Source organism: Chlamydotis macqueenii, chromosome 27 (genome assembly GCF_036417535.1).
Source record: "Chlamydotis macqueenii isolate bChlMac1 chromosome 27, bChlMac1.mat, whole genome shotgun sequence".
NCBI classification, from domain to species: domain Eukaryota; kingdom Metazoa; phylum Chordata; class Aves; order Otidiformes; family Otididae; genus Chlamydotis; species Chlamydotis macqueenii.
The window spans coordinates 4,017,706-4,044,070 of record NC_141582.1 but is presented as its reverse complement, the minus strand read 5'-3'; the positions used below and the strand labels follow the sequence as shown (position 1 = coordinate 4,044,070).

The 26,365-nt window shown below is 60.9% G+C and overlaps 2 protein-coding genes and 1 long non-coding RNA gene across 4 annotated transcripts; 1 reads left to right on the top strand and 2 right to left on the bottom strand.

The window, feature by feature from the left end:
• Positions 1 to 3,803: 3,803 nt before the first annotated feature.
• LOC147597422 (indoleamine 2,3-dioxygenase 2-like) lies at positions 3,804 to 10,604 on the bottom strand. Of its 2 annotated transcripts, none has more exons than XM_086768047.1 (10): positions 10,332 to 10,604; positions 9,587 to 9,664; positions 8,914 to 9,061; positions 8,602 to 8,720; positions 8,235 to 8,249; positions 7,872 to 7,971; positions 7,562 to 7,679; positions 7,266 to 7,317; positions 5,368 to 5,516; positions 3,804 to 4,634 (listed from the first exon to the last, which is right to left on the bottom strand). In XM_086768047.1, the coding sequence occupies exons 1-10, from the start codon at positions 10,514 to 10,516 to the stop codon at positions 4,273 to 4,275; spliced, it is 1,326 nt and encodes a 441-aa protein (XP_086624173.1). In that variant the 5' UTR covers positions 10,517 to 10,604; the 3' UTR covers positions 3,804 to 4,272. The 2 variants fall into 2 exon arrangements, with proteins under 2 accessions (XP_086624173.1, XP_086624172.1); XM_086768046.1 differs by having other exon boundaries at positions 8,914 to 9,033; positions 9,573 to 9,668; positions 10,388 to 10,604.
• LOC147597421 (uncharacterized) lies at positions 10,463 to 11,263 on the top strand. Its single transcript, XR_015261225.1, has 2 exons — positions 10,463 to 10,555; positions 10,931 to 11,263. It is a non-coding gene; the product is annotated as an uncharacterized LOC147597421 (long non-coding RNA).
• A 5,515-nt stretch (positions 11,264 to 16,778) lies between these two features.
• On the bottom strand, positions 16,779 to 26,358 carry LOC104480019 (disintegrin and metalloproteinase domain-containing protein 18-like). The gene is made up of 21 exons (XM_086767731.1): positions 26,268 to 26,358; positions 25,709 to 26,143; positions 25,561 to 25,616; positions 24,828 to 24,889; positions 24,350 to 24,428; positions 24,145 to 24,221; positions 23,828 to 24,020; positions 23,408 to 23,473; positions 23,082 to 23,153; positions 21,983 to 22,149; positions 21,525 to 21,606; positions 21,239 to 21,375; positions 20,786 to 20,972; positions 20,398 to 20,487; positions 19,880 to 20,078; positions 18,977 to 19,085; positions 18,470 to 18,653; positions 18,032 to 18,112; positions 17,245 to 17,362; positions 17,029 to 17,167; positions 16,779 to 16,917 (listed from the first exon to the last, which is right to left on the bottom strand). Exons 1-21 carry the CDS (start codon positions 26,356 to 26,358, stop codon positions 16,779 to 16,781), a joined length of 2,763 nt encoding a protein of 920 aa, XP_086623857.1.
• Between the last annotated feature and the right edge of the window lie 7 nt (positions 26,359 to 26,365).

Here is a 26,365-nt window from a genome sequence, read left to right as displayed (position 1 = left end):
CAGCAAAGCGCTCGGCTGCGTCTCCCCGGGGGCTGCGGGAGCGGGGCCGGCCGCCTGGGAAGTGGCGGCGAGTGCCGAGAGGCATCTCAGGAACTTCTGCATGGAGCTGCTGCAGTGGAAGGTGACCGGGGCGAGACGCAGTCACGGCGAGGAGGGACCAGAGGCCAAAGCGATGGAGGAGAAGGACAGAAAGCCTGAGCAGGCAGCGTGGGTGGGACGGCGGCCACCAGACTGGGCACGGCCGGGGAGCGGAGGGGAGCCCGGAGGAGGTGGACACCCCCAGAATGGGGCTGGCAGTGCCGTGTCGGGGCTGCCGGGCGGCTCCCGCGCTGTGGATTCGCAATGGAAATGTGTGCATCAGCGAGGGAGGGGCAGGGCCTCCGTTTGCGGTGATAAGAGAGTTTTCTGTGTGGGTGGCGCTGATTTGGGTCTGTGGCTGCTGTGCTGGCTGTGGCCGAGGTGTGCAACGTCCCGCTTGGGTACTGCACCCGCTCCCTGGCAGGCGTCTGGCCCCGCAGGGGTGGCTGGATTCAGAGCAGCGGTGCCAAACCCTGTTCTGGTCCATGTGGAGCCTGGCCGCCGTCCCCAGCTCTGGGGAGGTGCCTTGGAGCTAAGGGCTGGGGGAGCACAGCTCTGGGGCGGGGGCTGCTCTTTTGCTCTTTTCCCCTTGCCAAAAAAAACCCATTCACTTCATTAACGAGCTGCAGGAATGGTCTTGGCTCTGCCCGTCCCATTGCGGGGTGTCTCAGGTGTCCATGGGCTCGGGTCGTCCCAGCTGGGGATCCGGGCTGTGACCATGGCATAACTCTCGCTCCGAATTTCCTTTGCTCTTCATATCGCTCTGGGTGGTGCAAGGGCAGTGCCACCCCGCGAGGGCTGGGTGCTGGCTGGGGAAAAGGCTGCGCGCTCGAAGCAGGGCGCAGTGACCCAGAGCAGCAGAGACCAAATGTTGCTGTCACACCTGTGGCTCTGTAAAGGTGATGGAGAGCTGTGGCTGGACTCGTCCCGAGCTCCCCCAGCACCGGCCAAAATGACCCCTCGGGGCAGAGCGAGACCCCGGGGCCGCAGACGCGCCTCGCTGCGGGCAGGCCCTCGCAGTGCGGTTCCTGACAGCGGGATGCAAAACAAGTGCCGAGCACCGTGCTGTTCTCAAATGTAGTGTGGCGCTTTTAGGCATAGGCCTAAATTATTTAAAGGCAATGTGCTTCCCGTCATAACTCACCTGAGACCGTGAATGTCTGCACCTTGTGATCAATATTAGACAGCAGCGCTTCGGAAACAGAGAGAAATCAAAGCTCTCGTGGAGCAGCTGTCCCAGCCTGCCACGAGCAAAGCCGGGAAGGTGCTGTGCGTCGCTGTCTGGTCTGCGAGGGCGGTGGGATCCTCCTTGAATCCGACTTGAAAGGAGCTGAATGTGATTAATGCGTGTGCTGCGGCCGGACGTGGCTCACAAACCGTTCGGTACGGGCAGCTCCAATGTGGTGAGCACTTGCTGAGGAGTTTGTGGGCCCAGGAACGCCGTGCTCTGGCTCTGTTCCCATACAGGTTTTAGCATCTTCCTCGTCCCCCAAAGTCGTGTGTTGAAGGTGAGCATGCCCACCAGTGCGGGGTACCCGCCTGGCTCTCCAGAGCCCTTGGGTGTTCCCCAGCTCCCCTTGTCTCTCCCAAGGCGGCTCAGACCTGCCCTCCCTCCTCCTGAGCTGGGCATTGCTGTCAGGACAGGGCCAGCATCCGCGGGGCAGGGACCCTGGGGCTTCGCTGGGGTTCGCAGCAGGAACAAAATCCCCTGGGAGCCCTTTGCCCTTCCTGGCGCCGGCATCGCTGCTGACCCGCGTGGGTTCGGACACGTCGCAGCGCATCTGGAGCCCCTGCCTGCCCGCAGCGCCAGCCGGCGCCCACTCCCTGCGAGTCCTGATTGCATCTCTCACTTTGCCAGAGCAATTTTTTTTTTCCCCCTCTAAGTTTGCTGTTTTCCTGAAATGGTCTGAAATGTAATAGACCAAGACAATCATCAGAATGAAATATTTCCTCCATAAAATATGCAGCAGCTATTCAGAAATGAAGATTGAGTGGAATGAGGGCTGCCAGGCAAAGATTTAAAGGTACTGACATGTTCCATAGGTTGTTTACCGAAGATCTCTTCTCCTAAGCCCCAGTTTTAAGACTGCCTTTCAAAAGAGGGCACAAAATGAAATTTAGCAAGGTGCTTTAATAATTTAAGCTGTCATGTGCTGAGCTTTTTGTTGCCCTTATGGGAACAAAGCCGTATTTCCAAGGACCTTGACTCCCTTCTGACGGTGCAGAAGTGGCACTGCCAGAGCTATTTTTGCATGGAGACACTGATGGGGTGTGAAACCTGTCTCAGGTGGCTGGGCCAGTAAGACCTGGGCAGGAAGAACACAGAGGCATATGGCCTGATTTCCCTGAGGATACCGATTCCGAGGAGTTTGGGGGTGCTCCCTCCCTGTCAAAGGGCATCTTGGGCACCGAGCATTAGGAAACAAGCTTTGGGACTGCTCTTGGTGCAAAGATCTGCCCCTCATCCCGGCACGGGGTGTGAGGCCAGCCTGGTCCTGCAGCCACAGGCTGGGGAACGATGCGTGGGGTGGCAGTTGGGAGCGCTGGGAGCTGTGCTGCGCTGCAGGGCTCCTTGGGGGTCTTGCTTCACCCACTGCGGTGTCGGCGTCGCCGGCACCTGGGCCGGACCCCGCATCAGGCTGGGTGCTGGTCTGCTGCAGACCCCGGCGAGGCCCGTGGGTTTGTCTGAGGTGTTTTTCCCTCACTGGGCCCTCAAGGAAACCGTACGTCCCTTATGTCCCCGCTCCCCTGCCGCAGCACCACGTTGCTCATGGAGATTTAGGAAAGTGAACCCTGTGTGTGCCCAGAAGCTGCAGCTTTGCCCCGTGAGACCCTGAACTCCCAGTAAATCGGGCGCTGCGGGGAAGTTGGCGATGGTGGGTACAGCCCCGTGCCCTGCTGCGGCATCTCCCAGCGAGCTTTCCCCACACGCTCTGCTCGCTTCTCTCGCCCGCTGTCCTCCTGGCTGGGGTGAGCGACTTTGGCATCGCTCCCGGGATGGGGAGCTGCCAGCGGACACCGCTGCGGGCACCGCGGCCCCGCCGCAGGCGCAGCTCAGCGGGTCTCTGCCCGTGACTCCCCCCCGGGAGCAGGCACGGCAGCTCAGCACACCGCCCGCATCAGGCTGCGGGGCTGGGAACTGCTGCCTTGGGAATGTGCGGTTGGTTTGGGACCCGCGGGACCTGAGGGCGCTGGCACATGGGAAACGCGTCCCGTGCGGTGCTGGTGGCTCCGGGGGGACAGGGGGTCCGTCTCGCGACCCGCAGCCCCCCGCACTCACCGCAGCCTCCCAAATCGCGGCTGCTTTGTTTCCCCCCCTCGCCTTGTTCCCGTGCCGGGAGGGAGGGAGCGGCTGCGGCGGAGCCAGCGCCGGGTTCTGCCGCCACCTCGCGATGGGAGCGGCGTGGGGATGGAGGGATGGAGGGGTGCGTAGGGATGGAGGGATGGAGGGCTGTATAGGGATGGAAGGGATAGAGGGGTGCAGGGATGGAGGGATGGAGGGGTGTGTAGGGATGGAGGGGTGTGTAGGGATGGAGGGGTCCGGGGATGGAGGGATGAAGGGGTGTGTAGGGATGGAGGGATGGAGGGGATGAGGGATGGAAGAATGGAGGGGATGGAGGGGTGTGTAGGGATGGAGGGGTGCGGGGATGCAGGGGTGCAGGGATGGAGGGATGGGCTATCTGGGGACACAGCTTTGCCACAGACACAGAGCCTGGCAGCACAGCTGGGTCTGGGAATTGCTGCTTTATTTTCCGTGTAACCCGGCCCTGCCTGCAGCCCCGCAGCAGCCCCAACCCCCAGGTGTCCTGAGGAGCAAGGCTGGTGGGACGCAGGAAGCAGGGCTTGGGTGGACACAGCTCTTCCCAGTGCCATAGAGGGATGCTGTGCCCATCCCAGTGCTGTGGAAGGATGCTATGCTGATCCCAGTGCTGTGGAAGGATGCTGTGCCCATCTCCCAGTGCCCTGGAGGGATGCTGTGCTTGCTGCTTGCATTTCAGGGTTACCAACAGCAGTGCTCTCCTCCCTTAACAACCCTGAGCGCGTTCCCCGTGTCCCAGACACGTATGAGCGGAAAAGGGGCTGCTGAGGGGAGGTTTTGGGCGAAGGTCGCTGTGGTCAGGTTTGGGCTCATGTGCTGCACGTTGGGCCTCCAGCACCCGCGTTGAACAGTGCCCTGCAAGCCCTCAGGGCAAATCAGGCGCTTATCAGCCCTTCCCTAGTCGTGTCCCTGACGCTCTTCAGGAAGGTGAAGATGTGGGACCCGCCGGTCCCTTTGGCCTCCAGCGCAGACGGGGGCTTCCCCGCGGAGGGGCCAGCCCTGTCACCCGGCTCTGCCCTGGCTTTGGCCGCCGCAACGGCGATGTACTTGGTGACGATGGTGATGTGGTAGGACCTGAAGTCTGCCAGCGCAGAGATGCACTGGTTGAAGGCGGCGCGGAGCCCTGCGTCTCCGGAGGAGAGCACGTGCTGCCGCAGGGACGGGGCACGGCGGATCTCCTCCACAAAGGCTCTGTGCGGCGGGGGCATGTAGTCCCTCATCCTGTGCAGGAAGGCAGCTGCAAGACACCAGCAGAGGAAGAAGTAAGTTGTGGAGTCCGCAACTTGGTCAGCGGTCAGAAACTACCTGGGAGTTTTGCCTTCTGTGACTTGGGAGCATGAAGCCGCAGAGCATCCTTCCCGCAGGACCAGCGCCCGACCCTGACACCGAGCTGTGCCCTGGGGACCGGCACTGCGCAGCCCCCGCCCCGCCCTCTGTTCCGTGGCAGTGCCTCCGATTCATTGAGAAAGGAACCCCACATTAAGGCCAGGCTCCATCAGCGTTGGTCCCACCCCAAAAAGGCAGAGTTTAGCCCTTGCTCTCAGCCTTTTGGTTTCGGGTTGTTAGCGGTATTTTTTGCTATTTAGAGTGGTTTTGATAATTTCTGATAAATGTATTCTATTGTGAGCCAGACGAATGCAGAGCTGTGTGAATGGATGAGCTCAATTACTGGCAGGCTTCTGGCACGCTCGGCGGCCTCAGCTCTGCTGCCATATATAACCTCAGTAAAACATTGACACGCAAAGAGCAAAGTCTGTCCATCAGGGAATTTACAGCGGTGAGGAAGTGCTGGCCAGAGCCTTGTTTATAGACTTCCTCCACACCAAACTGGGCAGAGCCCCGTCCCAGCCGGGCTCTGCGAGGGCGAGATGGGCACGTGTCCTGTTGACGGGCACAGCCGTGGGGAGCACTGGCTTGGGTCTTCCCCTGCCCCCTATTTGCTTAGGAAAAAAGAAAAGCGCGTGACTCACTGCTCTCCTCGCTGTGGCAAATCCCCAGGAGCTCGTCGAAAGCGTGAAGGACGGTGCTCTGTGCCGCACTCCCTCCCGAGTACGCCATGGGCTCCTCAGAAACGCCCTCGTAGATCAGCCCGTCCGGCATGGCAGGGTTGTCTTTCCAGCTGAGGGGAGAGGCGGCAGTCAGGCAGGGGCAGCCGATAGCGGGGGCTGCGAGGAGGGACCCTGGGCTGGCCAGGCTGAGAAACCTTCCTGACCCGGCCCGTGGCTCTCATCACTGACATTCGTCAGCCATCCTCACACACGGGATGAACTTGGAAATCAAACACTGTGTGGGGGCGCACGCAGGGCTGTGGGTGTAGGGGGAAATCCTTCATTGCCCTTTGCCTCGGGGCCAGGGGCCGCTCTACGGGATGGCCGCGCACTGGTGAGCGCCCCGGGCGAGGTCCCGGCACAAGGCGCCCCGCGCTGGCTGCGCCTCATCGCTGGCCGGGGTCCCGGCTCACGCAGGCACTGCGCGGGGGCTCACGTGTGCGAGAGAGGGGCAGTTGTCTGGGCACCAGCGGCACCAAACATCCATTCCTGGAAATCCCGGCGGCCGCTGGGAGCCAGGGTGCCTCTGCAGCAGGCTCTTCCGAGCCCTGGAAATTTGTACCTGGGATTTTTCTCTGTTCTTATGGCTCTGGAGGTGATGTCCTTAGAGAGAGCGCAGGACCGCCTGCCTTGATTTATTCCAGCAGAGAACAAGCCCGTAATGCGACTTCCTCCTCTCCCAAAGCTGCCTGCCCTCGGCACCGGGCAGCGGTGCTGCCTCCCCGCGGACACGTTAACTCAGAGCCCCTGCACCCGGCCCTGCGCGCCCCTTGGGCAAAAATGGATAAATGCTCACTCGCAGACGGAAAGGGGATTTATAACTGCAGAGAGATAATGTGCCTGGCACAAAAATATCTCTCGACCTTCTGAAGAATGCACCATTTCATGAGGCTTTCAGTGCTGGCTGCTAAGGCTGTTTGACTGCTGGAGCAGATTTTGCACAAAATGCAGAGAAAATAGATTCATTATCAAATACCATCATATTTTTAGCTCTCCCAGGGCTGTATTTATAGTAAGCTTTACTAGTGGGAAGTTCTTATAAGCAGCAGGGAATTTAAAAGGCATGTTTTTCCAGGCTGATGACCATCAAGACAAGGTCAGCTCGGATAAAAAATGAGAAACCTAATCATGGAGCCTCTTGACTTGGGCATGCTGAGATATGCTGGAGAGAAACAAAAATAGAAACCCCCCGAGAAGCCCGGGAGCGGAGCGGCTGGGGATGCTCGCAGCCCCGCAGGGATGAGGGATGGCAAACCCGCAGTGCTGGGCTCTCCTGGCCGTGTCTCTGCCTTGCCCAGCTTCCCTTCTTCAGTGTTTGGGGGGGACTGGGTTTTTAAATTAATGGCATTGTAACGCAGCAACAGCAAGAGGCTTGTTATTGACAGGGGGAAGAGACCCCACGGCTTTGTACCTTTGTGTGTACAGCATGTGGAATAAAGAGAAATTAGTCTTCTCCTGTCAAAGTGGTTCGGGCCAAGAGCAGGAATTGTTCATTTCTGCACCACGGGGCTGTGGCGGTGCAGAGACGCATGGGGGCTAAGCTGCGGTGTGGGATGGAGGGAAGCGGGTGTGGGGGCAGACCCCAGCCCCTGCCCAGCGGCTCCGGCTCTGCCCGGGCGGGTCAAGCGCCTGGGAACCCCCTCGCTCAGGGAGTGGCACCGCGTCGCTCCGGGCCAGCGCTGCCGGACACGGCGCCGGCTCCTTCCCCACCCCAGGGGACCCCGTGCCCCACGGGGCTGCCCCTTCCCAGTGCAACCCCTGCTCCGCTGGCCTGGGGGCTGCCGACCCAGCGGCTTTGGAGGGAAAGGTGCCGCACTTACCCGGAGAGAAAGATCCGGATCACCGTGTAAAATACTGCGGGATCCACGTAGTCTAGGAGGAAATCAGATCAGAGATGTTACCGTGGGCAAAAGGCACTTTGTTCCCTCTACCTCGACGTTTCCCGTGAGGCCGCGCTCTCCCCCACGCCACAGCCCAGGCGACCCAAACCTCCGCTCCGAGAGGGACCCGAAAGGAGGGGGCAAGCGCGAGCATGTTTATGCTACAGCGTCAATGACCCAAAGCGTGCGCAGCGCTGCGGGGACACGAGCCGCCCCCAGCCGAAGGCTGCTGTTACCGTGCATCCGCCTCAAAGCCCTGCTCATGTCCGCGATGGCCTCCGCCAGCTCCCGCAGCGCTCCGCGCAGGGCCCCCGCCTCGAGCCGCAGCCTGGCACCAACGGCCCGGACCAGCGCCTGCGACAGCAGAGGAGAGCTCGAAGGGCTGGGGAGGCTGCCATATCTGCATACAGCAGCTCTGGGTGCCCGCTGCCACCCACACCAGCTCTGCCGCTGCCCCAGCCCACCAGCGAGGCACGGGGGACGGGTGCACCGCGCGGGTGCACGCCTGCGGGCGAGCGAAGAGCTGCGGGGCACGCGGTGCCCCACCTTGATCCCGGGCACGGCCGCTTTCTCCACCAGCAGGGTGACGAGGACGAAGCCTCGCAGGCTCTCTCCCCCGGGCAGCGAGATGATGGTGTCCAGGTTCCTGCAGGAGCGGAGGCGGCGCAGGGTCAGGAGGGGGCTTGCTCCGGATTTCCCCGCGCACCCCAGGACCCGCGGAGCCAAACCCTGCCGGCACTTTGCCGTGGTTGCAGTGGCCTCTGCGTGGCAGAGACCAGGCTGGTTGTGTTGGGCTCGTGTACCAAGGGCTGGGTTCGACCTAAGCAGAGCCCCGCGGTGTGGGAGCGCTGAGCCAACTCAAACAAAACCAATGCTGTTAGAAAATAAATAAGAATCTTAAATACTTACTCCATTTCCAGAGGCCTGGAGGCGTTTCGGTGATTGCCAGCAAGTGCACAGGAAAGGAGAGAGACAGAGATGTTACAAATCGTTTCTGCAACGGGCTGCGCTCCGTGGGAGACAGATGAGCTCACCGGCCCACGGGAAGCGCCGGCTCGGGGCAGATGCTCCCAGATGGCCACCGCTCCCCCTTCCCAAGACCCTTCCCCAGACCTTCTCCATGAGACAGAGCCCCGTGCTGGTGGGGTTTCAATGGCTTTTGGCAGACCAGGAGCGGTTTGGGGACCATGCGTCCCTGTTGTGCTGGACAGGACCTGCTGGGGCTCGTCGGGTGCGGTAAGAGCTGCGCTTGCTGCGCCGGCGTTTGCCCATTTACCCGTTGGGGTTCTTCCTCCTCCAGTTGGCCAACACAAAGTCCGCGTGGCTGAGGATGGGGGGGAGGCCGAGGGCCTGCGAGACCTCCCAGAAGGGGACAGCGAGATTTCGGGGTAGGACCTGAAGGGCACAAAGCACGGGAGAAGAGGGGGACGGTGTCAGGCTGGTGAAAGGTGCCCGGGCCAGGCAGGAGGGGTCACACTCCTGCTGCAGCCTCAGGAAAGGGGCTTTATCCCATGGGACGAGCCCAGGGAAGGAGCCTGAGCCCCCCAGATCCCGAGGAGCAGGTGAACTTGCTCTGCGTTGCTTTTACCTTGAGGGCGCTCTCCTCACCCTCCTGCCAGACGTAGCCCGTGGTGATGAAGCTGAGCACCAGATGCGCTAGGTGCAGCTCCTCGCGCCCTCGGAGGTGCCGGGCGCTCAGCTGCGGCGTCTGCCAGGGAGACCCGTGGGAGCCAGGACCACGGCGGGCGGTGCCGAGGGTCCCGCGGTGGGGCTGCCCCCCTGCCTCCCTTCCCTCCCATCTCTGCAGCGTTCACTGCCGTGGTTGTGAGCGTTGTCAGTAAACGCAGGATTTTACTCAAAAGGCATCCCTCTCCTTGCACTGGGACGCACGCGAGCGGATGATTTCTGCTTGCCGGAGGGCTCCGGCCGGGCTGGGGGCTGCTGGAGGGCCTGGGCTCCTCCGCGGGCAGCGGGACGGGATGAGCCACGGCTCCCGTGACATCCGGAGAGTTTCCCCTGCCACCGCACGCCCCGCGCCTGCCCTCGCTGCCTCAGCTGGCCGCTGCACCCTAGGGCCTGCCTGGGGGTTGTTTCTGCACCAGCGCTGAGGCTCTGCTTTCGCCTAGATCAGTCCAGGCTGAGGACACGGCTCTGCTGTGGGTTTCCTTTTCCACGTGTTCGGCAGACACGGCCGTGTCCGACCAGGGTTTGAGAGCGCTCAGACCGGGAGAGAGAGAGCGCAGGTACCTGGTGCACTCGTGAGCGGAGCCGGTGGCTGGCGATCAGCTGTGGCAGGTCCCGGGCAATCTCCATCCAGGGGCCGTAGGGCGCTGGCAGCTCTGTCTGGGTAGGGAGAGGTGAGAGGGAGGGCGGCGAACACACGGACCGGCAGCACGCGGCCTCGCATGGCTGCGTCTCTCCTCAACCCCGGACCCCGAGCAGCTCGGGACCGTGGAGCCATGGGGAGCAGGGACAGGGCAGCCCCCTGCCCTAAAGAGTGCATCGCCTGGCCGGGGGGACAGAGGCTCCGTTGCCATCCCGCTCCGTCGTGTTTGGCAGGTTTTTCCTGGGGCTCTGGCAGGGGAAGGGAGGGAGCGGAGGCCGCCAACCCAGGCTCCAGCAGCCACACACATCGCCGCTAATGGTTGGTGTCCAGTTCCCCTCTCGTAATACTGCTCTGCGTGATCGCACATTAACGGATGATAAACGAGCGTCTGCTTGTCCCTCAGCGCTCCTGCCGCGCAGGGAGCCCCGTGACAAACGGCAGTGCTTTCAGCGCGGGAGAGCTGCGGTCTGACCGCTCGCCTCGCGCTCCCTGGAATCCCGCAAAGCTCCCGCTCCTCTCCCTCGTGCCCCTCGCTGCAGCCAGTTTAAGCATTTTTAAAGGGAGCACTTTGGCCTCCGAAACTGTCTAAGCCAGAATAGCACGCGCCTTCCTCATTGCTTTCTATAAACTGCCATGGAAAGGCATTGCACCGAAACCCCACCGGAAAGCCGCTCACCAACCCCTCTCTGCCCTCTCCCCGGTAGCACGCAGACGCGGCGGCACAGCCGGCTCCTACCAGGGGATGGGGAAGAAGGAAGCCGTACTCCTCAGAGAGCTGGAACCTGCCCAGCGCCAGGGGCAGCGGGGTCTCCTCCATGCCGTCACCGGCCTCCATCACTGGGCACTGGCCGCGGGGTCTGGACATGCTCTGGCTCGGCGGAGACGCGCTGGCCGCCCAGCTCCGGTATGTGCTGAGCCAGCACCGCGCGCCCCGGCCGCAGGAGCGCACCTTGTCCGGGGAGCCAGGGCCTGGCCGCCCAATGGCCGGAGGGGCCGAGCAAACACGGGTAAAGGTTGGCGATAAGGCGGCGCGGAGCAAACAGTGCTCTCCGTCCCCTGGGCTGCCGTCCGCCTGCGCGGAAGGCTCAGGGAAGCTCCGCTGCCATGGGAAGGGGCTGTGAGCTGCCACCCCCGGGATGTCCCCTCGGAGCTTCAGGGATGCTCCAGGCTCCCATGGGAGGCTGCGTCGAAGGTGCCGGGGTTCTGCCTCTGCAGCTGGGTTTCCCCAGGACCCTGGCAATGCCAAGCTCATGCCCTGCGTGCTGCGCTTAGTCTGCAGGAAACGTAGAAGAGGAGGGACCGTCCACGTCTCGCCAGAGGCTGCAGAGCCTGGGCACACTGCGAGCGCAGCACTGACCCCGCACCGCAGCACGGACCCGCAGGCACCAGGTACAGTCTGGCAGGGCAGACGCGTGTTGGTGGCTCTGGGAGCGGGTGCAGCTCCCGCCAGGCCACGCGTGACACCCCAGGTGCCAGGGGACTGCCGTCCCCGCGGGAGCGATGTACAAGGCGCGCACTGCGCCCTCAGCCCCACGCTTGCACGGGATGCTGCTGCGTGCGCTAACAATTACACCCAGCGCAGCCAAAATAAACTCATGGGAGCCACATCCAACACGCTGCGTGGCAAGGAGTGAAACTCCCCAATCTGCGTTTCGTGTCACTTAACGGTCTATCCGCGTTTCCCGAAACTGCTGAATGAGCATGAGCTGACGTTGTCATTAAACTCCGGTGACAGACGTGAGCTGCAGCCAGAGTGGGCAGGGGGTCACCAGGCACGGGGGGATTTCCTGGCGCAGGACCTGCTCTGATGAGTCAGCCTTCCTCCACCCCGTCGCCCACCCTCGCACCAGCTCACGCCAGCGGGAAGGAGCCTGCGGCCACGGCGGGGACCACACATCCGCCCTGTGCCCTTCCTGTGCGGCGGCCGCGATGGCGCGAGCCCCCCGACACCGCCAAGAGCCGCCCTGGCGCCTGGCAGGGCAGGGTCCCGCAGCTCAGGGTCACTGGGGCAGCCCGGGGGGCTTCCCCCACACGAGGCGGGGCTTGGCGGGATGCTCTGAGGGGGCCCTGCCAAAACAGTGGGTTCCTGGGGGAAAAGCAGCACCGCGAGTGCTGCCCGTGCCGGGGGCCGGGGCTGGAGATGCCCTGGGTGTGCGGGAAGGGGGCTGGGGGGCTCACAGTGCGTCTCAGGAGGGCACAGGTCTGAGGGCACTGCAGGGAACATGGGTGCCCCCTTGCCGGGGGGGTCAGTCGCTGGCATCACACTGGGCACACGCCGGTCAGGGCTGGCCACGTCTCCTGGCTGCGGCCGGGCGGAAGCAGCCCTTGCCCACAGCATCACAGCACAGCCGGGGCTGCTCCGCTCACTTAGGGGCCTCTGGGCACGGTTCCGGCAGGCGGCACTGCTCAGGGGTCACGCAGCTCCTCAGAGATCATGGACACCATTTATTGAACGCGCACCCAAGAGTCACACTAAGCACGGTCACAGCAACGGGCTGCCGGCCACTTCGCTCCCCGGCCCGGGCCGCAGGCATCTCCTCCGCTGCAGCGTGCACCGCGCTCCAACACCGCTGCCGGACACCGTGCCGGGGGGAACGGGGCGCTGCGGCAGAGGGGGCTCTCCTGGAGCACTTTGGTGGCTGCCCTGTTCTCAGAGACACGGGGGACAGCACACAGGGCGTGACTGCCACCCGGCAGGGCCAGGTCGGACTTTGCAATTCCACTTGGCCATCAGTGTAGAGCTGGAAATCCTCCAGCAAAACCACTCCACACGCAGGAACTCCAACTGCAGCTTTGCTTCTCCTGTGTTTGTGTATTTTAGACATCTGTTTGCTGGTTTCTTCCCTTGATGACCAAGGGCTCCCAGTTTACCAACAAACAGTTACTGTTTCCCAAACGCCACTCTCCCTGCCCTGCCCAGGCTGCAAATCTCCCTTGCCAGCTTTTCCAGCAATTCCGTGCTCCCTGCCCATCTCCCGCCCCCCGAATGGATGATGTGTGTTAGGTAACTGATAACTTAGCCATCCGCTTGCGATCCCCTCCTTGCACAGCATCTTTCCAGCCAGCTCCACTTCGTAATCATGGTGCCGCAGGCCAGGGCGAGGAGGAGGAGGGGACGCTGCCGAAGCTGAGCAGCAGCCAGTTCTTCATGGCAGCCTGGGCAGAGCCTTTTGCGGTGTGATCTGGGGAGGGAAGCAAAGGTACGGCTCCGGGCGAGGGCTGGGTGACGCCGCGGGCCATCCGCTCAGCCGGGAGCCCGGGGAGCCCGTCTGCGGGGCCGTGGGAGCTGCCTTGCACCGCGTAAAACCTCGGGTGCCCCGAGGCTACGGCACCCACCGGGGCCCAGGGCGCTGCCGCCTGCGGAGGATCCTGGAGCCTGGCACGGGGGTGGGTTCCCGCCCGGATCGCAGCGGCAGTTCTGGTTATTGCACATCTGCCAACACCAGGCAGGCAGAGAATGTTCCTCATCGCAAAAACCCATACGGAGGAGCAGTGCTCCAGCTCCACCGGGACCGCTGCCTTCCCACCCGCCCCGGCTCTCCTCCGTGCACCCTGCTCCCGCGCTGCGCTCGCCGCCAGCCTGCCCGCGCCCCGTGACACCGCTGCGCGAGACCCCCGCTCTGCCTTCCCCCTTGTTCCCCCTCCACTGCCTCGCACAGCTATGCTGGTCCTTTCCAACGCTGTTTCCACTATATGCAGTTAAACCCTCTCTAGACCCTCCTTCTCCACTTTTCTGCTAACCTAGCCAAGCAAACACTCCACGCCCCTTCACCTCCCTGATTTCTCACTTGGGACAGCCAGTCAGCTAGGTGTCTCACTTAATTTCTCCCACAATAACTCGTTACCGCGTGATGATTTCCAAGAGCAAGCGCTAGCCCAACACACAGGTCCAGCCATTCACAGACAGGCCCCCGTGGGTATTTCACTAGAACCGCTCTCTCTTCACTTCGTGGGGCTGCAGCACGGGGCTGGTCCGCGTCTGCTCCAACAGCCACGCCAGCGCTTCTCCCTCCGCCGTTGTCCTAAACGCACTGCTATCCATGCAGACCTCTGTGGCAGAGAGCGGGACTGTTGGACTCGGAGACAGGAACACCTGAAAGTTTAACCAGAGAAGTGGCCGCACGTTCCATACGTTCCGTTTCAAGCGCTGTTTAAATCCTTGTTCGTACGAGCAGCCCCGCTGCTTCAGGAAAGCAGACGGGAGCGGCTGGCAGCTGATGCCGGCTTTGTACGTGTGCCATGAAAAAGATGTAGGAAATATAAAAGGGAAAGACACAGACATGTGTCAAAAGAGAAAAAAAATTAGTTCTGTAAGCAGGATCTAGTAAACCCAAAGACAACCTAAGCTTGAATAGAGATATTCAATAATTAAACATACAGGATACACAAACTTGTCCTTGTCCTTGTTCCTTGTTTCCAGGAATAAACACAATATTCCCTGAGACTTCAATCAAACGCTCACCCGGCTGTGTACGACACAGGCAGGAAAACAGTAAATTCACTCCCACCAGACAGACAGATGGGAACGAGCAGCGGCGGCTGCCGGCACCTGCAGAAGCGCACGACGGCCCCGCAGCGGAGCACGTTCCACGGGACCGTGCGTTAGCGCCGGGATTTTAGGAACATGCGCTGCTGGGCTCCAGAGCAGCACTGATCTAGAGTACGTGTTTGTGTTGGACTGCGAGGGGTTAAATCCCCTCCACACCTCCTGTCTGGACAAGTCGCAGACAAACTCGAAGCCACCAGAAAGTCAAAAGCTGAGAGTCAGTATTTCCAGAAAGCACATCTAATTATCATCTCCTCCAAAATGAAACAAATCCCACCAACACCTGTCCATTAGTAGGCTGAAAGACGCCACTGACATTTCCATCTCCGTACACGTAAATCAGGAAAAACTGACGCTGCTGAGTGAGCTGGAGACCGGAACCATCTTCTGTGTCACGACGTGCTTGCCTGCACCCAGGCAGCCGTGCTGGAGAATGACAGGAGATTACATCCAGGTTATCTGCCAGGCTGAGGCACACTAGGTTTTCAGAGGCTTTCTCAGAGCGGCTTCTACCCAATGGTGCATGGCACAGGCCGTACAGAGCCGGGGGGGCCACGCAGGCGACCGCGGCGAAGCTTTATTGCAGCTCAAGCGAGGGCAAAGAGAACAAACAGAACAGGAGCTACTGACACAGACTCACCAAAGCCCTTCCCAAAAGTACGTGGAGTGCCACCGAACAGCGAGGCCGCCCTGGCACAACGCAGCCAGAGGAAAACCGAGCAGGTCACCGTCACCTCGGTACAGGGCGAGTTTCTTGTTGTACATGTAAAGCTTGAAATCATCAGATAAAAAGAATCGAGAACAGAAAAAACAATAAAATCCTCTGAAAATGCTCTGAAATGGTTTTACCCGGAGTTTCCTGAGCCTATTCCATGTCCTGCAGCCTGCTCTGTTGCACTGCCAAAGTCCGCTGGCACCAGGGCTGATGGGCATGAACGTCCCTCACACATCCCTCCAGCCCTCCGCCACCCAGGGAACGCGGCACACGCACACGTCCCCTGCGCACTTTGGGACGTGCCCGCAGCGGGGCACGATCCTGGCAGCTGCAGGGGCTGGGAACGGCCCGAGGGAGCAGCACCAGCGCCAACGCCCGCAGGCAGGAATCGTCCCGCACCGTCTGTGCCGGGGCTGAGCAGGGGAACGGGACGGCAGCCGCCAGGCGAGGCGAGGCCGGGGCCAACTTACTGCTGCTGCAGGTGGATGGTGTAGGACCTCCCCTCCATCCCGAGGACGTAGGACACCGCATCCTTGCACAGGCGGAAAAGCAGAGAAATGGGGAATTAGGAATGATGACTCTGGAAAAGCTGGGGCAACTACCCGGGCTGTCGCACATCACGTTCCTGCATGTACATCCCCTCGCGCACACAAACACCAAATAACTCCACTACTTCAGTCCCGTCTCCCCAGCCGGTTCTGCGAGCAGCCTCTGGGGAACTGCCGTGCGCAGCAGGATTTGCGAACCTAGAGAAATAATTCGTTTCCTAGTGATAATCACAGGTTATCGCCACCACGGCTGCAGCCGCAGTCAGGATTGCGTACGCCCGTGACAGACCCCTGTACAGCCACAGGACAGATGCAGTCTCTCCCTGCGGAGGTTCACCATCTCCACTTTCTGCCCTGCTACCATCCACCCACACTTCGCTGTAGAGTATCTAGATACTGGCATAGAAAAACCCAAAATTAAGTGCGTTTACTGGTGCGGGATCAGAGCCCAGGAACGTGAACGCTGTACGACGGGAGCACGAGAGCAAGCTCCGGTTGATCAAACCCACCTTGCATCAGGAACCGAAACGGGGCTCGGAGCAGCCGTCACCCACACACATCCACAGCCGCGCAGCAAACATCCACGTCAGGAGCCGCGCCCCCTGCGCCGTCCCCGCTGTACAGTCGCCAACGTCACACAGCTTCACATGCTTCGCAGGCCGACAAAACCCAACCAGCGCAACGCGCCCACTGAGCTCGCGAGGGCTGCAGCCCCCCAGCCCCAGAGCGGGATTCAACGCTCGTCAAAAAGCACAAACGAAGCAAGCACAAAACGCTTCCATGGGATCCCTCCCGCTGGGTGCGGTGCTGCGCTGGGGGGGACAAGATCAGCCCCGCACGTCCCTGCCACGCGGCCGGGAGGAACAACGGCCCCGGCCCCACGCCAGGAAACCTCGCCCCACGCCCGGGCCCTTCCCTGGGGCCGTCACCAGCCTCGACACCCCGCCGCGGCCGGGGGAGCGCTGAGGACACCCGCCAGGTGCTGACATCAATTTCCAGCACATGAGGTCAGTTTCCAGGGAGTGACGTCAGCAGCCAGCACGTGCCACTTTCCGGACCGCGAGGTGCCCGGGGTTGGGAGGGCCGGGGGGGTCGGTGGGCTCGGTCTCCCCGGGGCAGCACCGCAGGGGGATCGGGGCGGGGGCAGCGGGGGGTCCCCGGGGCCGTGCGGGCCCTCACTCGCGCAGCGCGGGCAGCAGCGCCGGGCGCGGCCCCCTTCTCCCGCCGGTAACGGCCCCGCACGGAGGCTCGGCCCCCTCCTCCCGCCGGTAACGGCCCCGCACGGAGGCTCGGACACGCGGCTGCGCCCCGAACGCCTTTATTGGTGCCCCCGCCGCGCGCCCGGCCCCACCGCCCGCTCCGGGTCCCGGTCCGGGTCCTGGTCCCGCTCCAGGTCTGGGTCTGGGTCTGGGTCAGGGTCAGGGTCAGGGTCCGGGCGGTCGCTGCCCTCGGCGGAGCTGCGCGGAGACCCGGAGCGGAGCCTCAGCCCCGGGGACGCCTCCTGCCCCCGCCCCGGGGATCCCCTCACACCCCCCCGGAGATCCCGTGGTGGGGAGGGCCCCACTCACCCCTCGGTGCTGGGGGGCTGCCGGCCGCGCCGTCGGAGGCCGAGGCAGGCGGCCACGGCGAGGAGCAGCAGCAGGAGGCCGGCGCCCAGCAGCGGCCCGACCAGGCTCGTTCCGCCCGGCACTGGCAGCAGGAAGAGGCCTGGAGGGGGGGAGCGCAGTGGGCGGGGGGCCGGGACCCTCACCCGGCGCCGGGGCCCCTCGGCTGCGGGTACCAACCTCCGCCCGCCCGCTGCGAGCCGCCGTCCATGCTTCCCCCCAGGTGGAACCCCTTCTGCAGGCAGTCGGGGGGCTTCCAGCCAGAGTGGCAGTGGCAGTGTCCCTTATTATCGCACACCTGAAAAGCGCAGTGGTGAGAGCCGGCGATGAATTCATGCAACCGATTCCCCTGCCCAGCTCAGCACCAGTCTCGCTCCCACTGGTCGCGCTGGGATGGGCCACGCGCGCTTAGCGGCACTCGGGCGATTCAGGAAGCGTATCAGGCGGGGAAACACGCCATGAAGCGCAGGCTGTGATAGCCCTGAGACACTGGACGAGCACAAAACATCCCCCTCCCGCAAAACTCACCTGCATTTCTGTCTGGCAGGCAGAAAAGAGGAGCGGCTTGCCCAGGCCGTGGGCGCTCCAGAGCCAGGCAGGGGTCCGCAGAGCGCGGCAGCCCTCCACGCATCACGACGCGGCTCTCCTGCTCCCCACAACCATGCCACGGTTTCTGTCTACGCGAGCTCCGTTGCCCTCAATTCTACATCCCTTCAAACCTCTTCCTTTTTTTCCCCTCTCCATAAACCAAACCAACCATCCAAGTCTCCATTTCAGTCAATAAAAACTGTCACTATGTTTTGATATTGGTTTTAGGACCAACAGTTCAAATGTTTTTACTCTGTGTACTAGCTGACAGGGTCAGGATTGTGTAGGGTACCCGCCAGCTCCCGCACAAGCCACAGCAAAGCCGTACGACAAAGCCACCCGCCCTCCGTGGCACCCCGCGCGGCGTGGAGCGACTTACGCCGTGGCCGTGGCACTTCACTTCGCTGTCACAGTTGTATCCCAGGACCGAATGCGGGTGACAAGTGGTGTTCATGCACACCTAGGAAAAACCGCAGCAGGTCCAGTTCAGCATCGCTCTAGCGTCGCAGCACTCAGCCCATCAGCCTCACGCCCCGAAATTGAGTGAAAATCCACCACTTCTGAAAAAAAACCTGTGCTTTTTAAAAAGCTACACTTCCTATCGTGGGGTTGGGTTATGCTAAGGTTTACACCGTGCCAAACACACAATGTCACATCTGCACGGTTTACAGTGTTTGTAAATATCAAGTACAGTTACGCTGTGTCCTGGTTTGGGGCTAAAGCATCACACGCTGCAAAGGAGCAAATATTTCTAAAGCCTTTTTATAATTTACAGTTTGTATCTGACATTTCAGACGATTATAACGTGTTTCCTTACCTTTTTGGAGCCACACTTGGTACCTGGTGGAACCATAAGAGGATCCAGCCTCGCTGGCACGTTCAGATAATCCAACGACACGCATAAATGCTCGCGCACTTGGACGTAAATCACGGCGGCGGCGTCTGACGCAAATGGGGTGCTGTACGGGTATGTGCAGATTAACTTTCCACATCTGAGATTCCTAAACATCAATTTGCGCAGGGTGTGTATCAGACACGCGCACATATATACATGTATGCCACCTGCTGAAACGCCAGAAACATCCAACAGCACAACACAAATCTAGAGCGCTGCACAGTAACGGAAAAAAAAAAAAGCTGGACTGGGAAGATCTGCAGCGTGAGGGGAGACGCCGTATTGCTAACAAGGAGAACGCACACGTAAACGTGTGTTTATCGCTTCACAAAGCTTGCTGTCCGCTGGAGTCCCGACACTTCCCTTGACTGTAAGGGCCCGGGGAAGCAGGCGCTGTTAGCCGAGCAGCGCCCTTTCCCCAGGGCGTACCTCCAGACACAGGACTTATAGCCCTGTCTGGGCTGCAACCCGCAGTGTCCAAATCTGTCCCGCTGGATGTTGACCTCCTCGTAACAAGCCACAGGAGCGTTTCTTGAACCTACAAGTTTAGCAGTAGTATTTATTATCATTTAAAGCAACACAAAGGGACATATTATGGTATCTAATAACTTCTTAACTTTTCATCCTGTTCACAGCAGAACACAGATGCTGTTCGCCAGTTAGAGAAAATGCACTGCCTGTCCCTGGGCTGCCAAACCCTCAGCAGCCCCGGACCCCAGAAACACGGGTTAGCAAACAGCAGTTTGGCTCTCCGATTAAGTTAATGCACAGATAATAATTTGCTTTCTCTGTTGCTGTTTTCATTGTTATCACTGAATAACTGGGAGAACTACGAGCTGCTGAAGTGCATATTAACCAGATTCAAAAGTGAGTTTGAAACGCTTTCCTAAAGCCGTGTCCCTCCCTCCTCGGGTGCCCCGCTCCACCCCTCTGCCCTCTTTTGGGGCACTGCACCCGCCCTTCCCAGGCGCGAGGGTCTCTGCTCCCCCTCCAGCTCCCTAACTGCTCGCACAAGGAGAGGCTGGGACACAAGGCCCAGGTCTTGCATGGAGCACTGTGCCTCATCGCTCGATCGGATACGCGCAAGCGCAGTCCCTAAAAACCCTCCTGCTTCAACAGGTGCTTGAAACTGGGTTCGGGCTCACGGGGGAATTACCAGGAATGAGGTACCAACCAACCACAAACGCTCATTTCCACCAAAACCAGGCTACAAAGACACAATGAGACCGACCTGAGATCGGTGCATTAACGAGCAAAGACACAAGCTGAGCATCGTTACTGCTGCACCCGGGCAGCACCAGCAGGACCAGTGCAACCGGAGCAGCCCCTTACCTCTCCCGTAGAGCCGCTGGCAGTGCAGGTCCGGAGACTGGCAGCGTCCCTTGTAGCAGTAGCCGGTGCCGTGCTCGCAGCCGTGCCCGTCCTGCACGTACAGGTCGGGGGGGCAGGATGCCGAGGAGCCGTTGCAGAACTCAGCCAGGTCACACTGCGCATCGGCCGGGGGGCGGCACGGCGAGTATCTGCGCTTGAACTGGCGGAGGAGGCAGAAAGGGCTCCTCTCTCCACCCTTCCACGCCCACCAGCGCGGTCCCCTCTCAGCCCCCCACAGCCCCTCCCGATGCTGTCCTGAGCCACATCCCTGGTCCCTCGGGACCACTGCCGAGCCCCTCAGCTCACCACGCGCACGTTACGCTGCCCAAGGGGTTGCAGGGAGCTGAGCTGGAAAGCCCGACCCCGGGAACCTCTCCCCTTGCACAGCAGAGAGCTTGTCTCCATCCGTCAGCATGGGAACATGCTATTTCTCCAAAAATAAATAATGATCTTGTGATAATTATAAAAACGTGCCTTACCTGACATTTCTTACAACATAATCCAGAGGCACATTTCACTCCTGGCTTAAACTGACACGTTTTACTACAGCATTTATCCTGCAAGCATTCCTGGGGACACAGTGCAAAACCACGTTACTCTACTTTCTTATTCTCCCAGAAGTTTTACTGTCAGAGGTTCTCCTCTTCCTCCTCCTCCTCAAAAAGCTACGCTTGGGCAATATCTAGCAGAAGGAAGTGGGCAAAGCTGCTGTCAGATGGATGCCATCACAGAAATGATCTAAAACCTGACATAATCCCTCTTGGGCCGGCCTCTGCTTCAGCTGCGCCCTTACCCTCAAGGCTCGTTCCTCTAAACGTCCGAGCAGCACCAAGGTACGGATTTGGCCGTAATCGCCGCAGCACCCACCTGCACCGCCCCACAGTCGCACTGCTCGCCAGGCTCCACCACGCCGTTGCCGCAGACGGCCGCTCTCTGGTAGGCCGTTCCGGACAGGCGGGGTCTATCGAAAAGGCACGCGCCTCTGTCGCGCTTCAAGTAGTCTTCAAAGTCCTTGATGCTGCAGTTGCTAAAGGCTTTTGCCCCACTGAAACGTCTAAAATACAGCAATTATCCGTTTTTATGTTAACACATCCCTCCCTGTTCGCTCTCCCAAAATCCCCGTGCGATTCGAGGACTCATTCTGGTGCTGCCGCAAGGCGCAAGGGTCCCCTGGGTGCCTTTCTGCTCGCTTGTCAGACCAGCTTTCACAACGCATGACGAGCGGGGATTGACAAGCATCCAGAAACGCCTCACTTTTGGAGAGAAAAGGTTTCTTTTTTCCAAAGAGACCACGGGCGGGGATGGACCGGAGCAACTCACAGCGCCTCCGGGCTCATGACGCAGACGTGGCTGGTGCAGCGGCACTGCCGGGAGCCGTCGTAGCCCACGCCCAGGCTGCGGCCCAGCAGCTGGGCCAGGAGGACAGAGAAGGACTCCAGTGACACGGCCTGCTGGTACTGGAGCGGGAGAGAGCGGGTCTGCCGCGGCCGCGCTGTCCTTGCGGACCCAAGCTCCGGCCGCGGATGCTCCCGCCCGTCCTCGTCCCTGCCGCCCGTGGGCGAGCTCCACGGACACGCAGGCTGGTGGGGCGCAGGCGGCACCGTACCACGGCCACTGCGGCAGCAATGTCTCTCTCACACGCCTTTTCCGGAGCCGTTGCGCCCACGAACGCTGCTTGGTCCCTGTACCTGAAACACACGCGCGCTCACCGGCCGTCCAGCCCGGGACGCCCCGTCGTTGCGGGTAAGTGGGGGATCCCGGGTCCCTCTCTGGGCTGCTCCCCCATCCCCGCGCCCCCACCGGGCAGGGTCTGCGTGGTGCCTGTGCCAAGTGCCACGGGCTGCCGGGCCGGGCAGCACGATCACATGCGCTACATTGCCGCAGAACAGCGGGCTTTCTTGAAAGGAATACTTTCAGAATGTTAAGGAATTGGGAAAAAAAAATGTAAGAAATTGTTTCTTCTAAAAAAATCATTTTTCATGGGAATCTTTGTAGTTCAGCCTACAATGGTTTAACTGATTTCTCCCACGTAACCTTTAACGAGTGATGAAACCTTTGTCTTACACTAACAGATGAGCTACGTCATACGACCGCTGAGCGAGAGATGACTGTTTCCACTGTAAGAATCGCTGCAGAAGGTCACCTGCTTCCCCCACTGTCGATATTTTATTCTCCTCTGTCCAGAGCTCCAGGGAGGACAGCACAATGGTTACATTAAAAGGATTAAATATCTGAAAGCATAGCAGAGGAAACGCTGCTCAGACTTCTTCTGAGCAGAATTACAGCTCGATAGACAACAAGTCACCCAGGAAAAGCCAGTTGCTATTGTCGGTCAGTGACTGACATCTGTCTGACAACACAGAACGAGCAAACCTAAAAAATAAAAAGGTGCAAGAGGCGCAAGAACGAAGCCTAACACCTTCACAGGAGGGTTTTAGGGGTTTTGCGAATAACTTGTCAGATGGATGAATAACAGTGCCAGCGGAGGGAAGCGCAGGATTAGAAGTTACTGATCAGCCCCCGAGCGGACACAGGTTATTTGTACGGCTGATTGATGAGGCAAGATGTGCAGCACGGGGCAGGGAGCAATCTAGGAAGCCTCGAAACACTGGACTTTGGCTGCCTTAGGCAAGCTGCCGCCGCATACGGAAGGACGTTAATTTGCAGCAGACTGGCACGTCTAGAGAAACCTCCTTGGGAAACACGCTGCGGGCTGCGAACGCCAGTCAGCCCTTCCAACGTCCTGGCACAGCCACGCTGTGAGACGGAGAAGCCGGGGCCGAGGCCAGGTCCTGCGAATTCCTCCCCTGCCCTGCGAAACAGCGCTTTCTCGACACTGACCTGTCGCAGTTCCAGACCGACCCCGTAACTCCAGTGCGGACCCTGCCGCTGGTGCCACTACAGCTTTACGAGATCGCAATTTCACAGCTGCTAAGCCAAACCTCTCTCTGAGCCCACTGGGACTAAAAAACTCTCGCCCATGCCTGAGCAAGTCCGGACCAGGCTGCTGGGAGCTCCTGCCAGCCATCACAGCCAAGACCTGGAATGTTTACAGAACCTGCTCCTAAAACCAAAAGCAGCTGGGAAATAGGGGCCGTTACCAACATCAACCCTCCCCCCCCCCATCACCTTCCTGCAATACAAACCAGGCTGTAGAACTTACGTTGTTGACTAAATTGAAGACCTGGATTATCTTCTGCGTTACAGCGTTCGTGTCTGAGCCCATATAGTCGTACTGAAAAATAACCCGAGAGAACATGAGAGCGGGCAAGGCGCTTACCGCGGATGTTGAAACACTGACATGATCGCCCACGTCCCGTCATGTGAGCGTCAGCTACGAATTTTCGTTCTTTCTTTCCTACAAAATCCACAGTAGGCATAACTTTTCAAAAGGGACAACGAAGACGCGTAAGAGCTGGGAAATGGCACCGTTTCTGTGCTCACAGGAGTCAGCCAAACACAAGGAGAAAGCCACAGGCTCGGACTTACCAAGGCCTTGTCCAGAACCACGTACACCATGAGGTATTTGGGCGATCGTGCTTCAGCTGATAGAGGCTGAAAAAGAAAAGGGTCTCCGATGCTGTTTGTGTTCTGTAGTCACCGCATTCCCGCGGTTTGCTACGCTACTCAAGTGTCCGCTCAAAAGCAACGCTTCGGTGCTGTCTCCAAATCAGCACGAGGTGAGATGCTGAGCCACTTCTGACGTATTTCAGAAGCCGTTCTAATACCTCTCGTTAGGCACGAGGTGAGTAACGATCCCTGTGACACCCCATCACAAACGCTGGCACTCCTAAACCCCCTCCCAGCTCTGGCCGCCCACACAACACTGGCCAAAGCCTCCCGTGGCACCAGACCCCTCCTCGCGTGACTGGGACGCCAGCACCACCACGAGAACAGGCACCCACTCACTGCGTAGTCTCTGTGCACTTTTCTCGACATCTCCTCTGCTGCCAGCCCGCCTGGCCCTCTCTCGGGGTGGCTGTCGGCCAAGAGGGACCCCGCCTTGTTCTCATCGCTCATTCGATACACGAAGTGCTCGAACGCAGGAGAATAACCCAGGGGCTCGATCCCATAGCTGACGTTCTCGAACTGCAGAAAGCCCCTGCCACGGTGACAGCGTGTCATTTGTCACCGGGCGCTGGCAGCCGTTTTGGGGAGGCTGCCGGGGCGTCCCCGCACGCCCCGCGGGAAAGGCCTGGCAGCGTGGGGAGGCGGCGGTTTGTTACCTGAGCCCCAAGCAGGCGGTGAGGGTCACTGCCGAGCTGGGGAAGCCATCGATGTACCCCCGGTAGTGGCGGTCTCCCTACGTCACAAGAGGACAAGGAGCCCCTTCCCTGGCCCGTCACCCAAACAGCTGAACGGCGCTTACCAAACAGCAGCTCTACGCCGCGATGCCTCGGGCACAAAACCCCCACAGCAACGCAAGCTTACCTGGAAATGGGTTGAATCAGTGTGCAAAGATCCCTTCTTGCTAGACGCGTAAATCCTGAAATCATCAGCTAAAAAGACACTACAAAATAAAAGTGGGAAGCGAAACGCTGAAAATAGCATCTCTTACCTAGGTTTGTGCGCTCGTTCCAGGTCCTGCAGCCTGCTGTCACACAGGCAGCGCCAGCGCTGCTGGCAGATGTAGAACTCGCTGGCGTTGGGGCTCACGGGCACGAACATCGCTCAAACCCCCTCCAGCGCGTGGCACGTGCACACGTCCCCTGTGGGTTTGGGACGTGCCTGGCCCTGGCAGCTGCAGGGGCTGGGAACAGCACGAGGGAGCAGCACCAGCGCCAACGCCCACAGGCGGGAATGGCCCCGCAGCCCCACACCGGCCGTGCCAGGGCCGAGCACGCAGCCCAGCAGCTGCCAGGGAATGGGACGGCAGCCGCCAGGCGAGGCGAGGCCGGGGCCAACTTACTGCTGCTGCAGGTGGATGGTGTAGGACCTCCCCTCTATCCCGAGGACGTAGGACACCGCGTCCTTGTGCGTGCGGCGAAGCAGAGAAATGGGGAATTAGGAATGATGACTCCGGAAAAGCTGGGGCAGCTACAAACGCCGAGGGCAAGCACAAGAGCTTGGTGCTTCCTCAAGGAGCAGGCACAGCCTGTGCCGTGCTGGCAGCAGCGGCGCGGTGCCTGTTACAGCCGCCAGCACATCTGTACCCCCACGCTCTCCTCCGCACCCCCAGAGCCTGGGCTGCTGCTGGCACATCTGTACCCCCACGCTCTCCTCCGCACCCCCAGAGCCTGGGCTGCTGCTGGCACATCTGTACCCCCACAGTCTCCTCCGCACCCCCAGAGCCTGGGCTGCTGCTGGCACATCTGTACCCCCACAGTCTCCTCCGCACCCCCAGAGCCTGGGCTGCTGCTGGCACATCTGTACCCCCACAGTCTCCTCCGCACCCCCAGAGCCTGGGCTGCTGCTGGCACATCTGTACCCCCACAGTCTCCTCCGCACCCCCAGAGCCTGGGCTGCTGCTGGCACATCTGTACCCCCACAGTCTCCTCCGCACCCCCAGAGCCTGGGCTGCTGCTGGCACATCTGTACCCCCAGAGTCTCCTCCGCACCCCCAGAGCCTGGGCTGCTGCTGGCACATCTGTACCCCCACACTCTCCGCCACACCCCCCCGAAGCGGTGTCCCCCCGAGGTACCGTGGCGTTGGCCGGCAGCTGCAGCGGGACGGTGAGCTGGGACAGCGCCTGCCAGCCTGGGGGGGACACAGACCCGCGTAGGGCTGAGCGCGGCCCGGCGGTGCGGGGCGGCCCCGGGGGACACGGAGGGGGCCCGTCCCGCACTCACGGAGCAGCAGCAGCGGCAGCAGCGCCCGGCGCGGCCCCATCGCCCGGCCGGTAACGCCCCCCCCGCCCGGGAAGCAGAGGCGGACCAGGGCGCCTTGTACAAAACCGGCGTCTTTATTGCTCGCGTCTCTCACAACGGGCGGCGGCAACGGCCGCGGTGCGTCCCGACGGCACAGGAGCGACGCGCCCAGCGCGGGGCGGTTCCGCGGGCGCGGGGGGGGGGACACGGACACGGCCGCCGCTTCCCCCAGCGCGACCCCAGGCGCGGGGCGAGCGCCCGCTTTGCCAAAGCAAGTCAGCATCAGCTGCAGCGACTCGCCACCTGCCAAACCTGAGCCACCTCCTTCCCAAGGATGGCTGTAAAACCGCGCGCTGGCCGCCCCGCACCTCCCTGCGGATACTGCTACCGCGCACGCTGACGTACAAAAACTCCCGTCTATTAAAAGGCACCATTTTCAGCATAGTGTTAGCTCACACATACGCAGCTTAGGGCACCCTTCTCTCAGGGGATTTCACTCCCCCTCTCGCCCCCACACCCCGAGCCGGAGCTGCCTCCCCACCTGGCTCCTCCGGCCGCACGGCCAGCCCGAGCGAGCCGGGCACAACGCAGACGGGGAACGCGCAGCAGACCCCACAAATACATCTGGGCATATTCTAG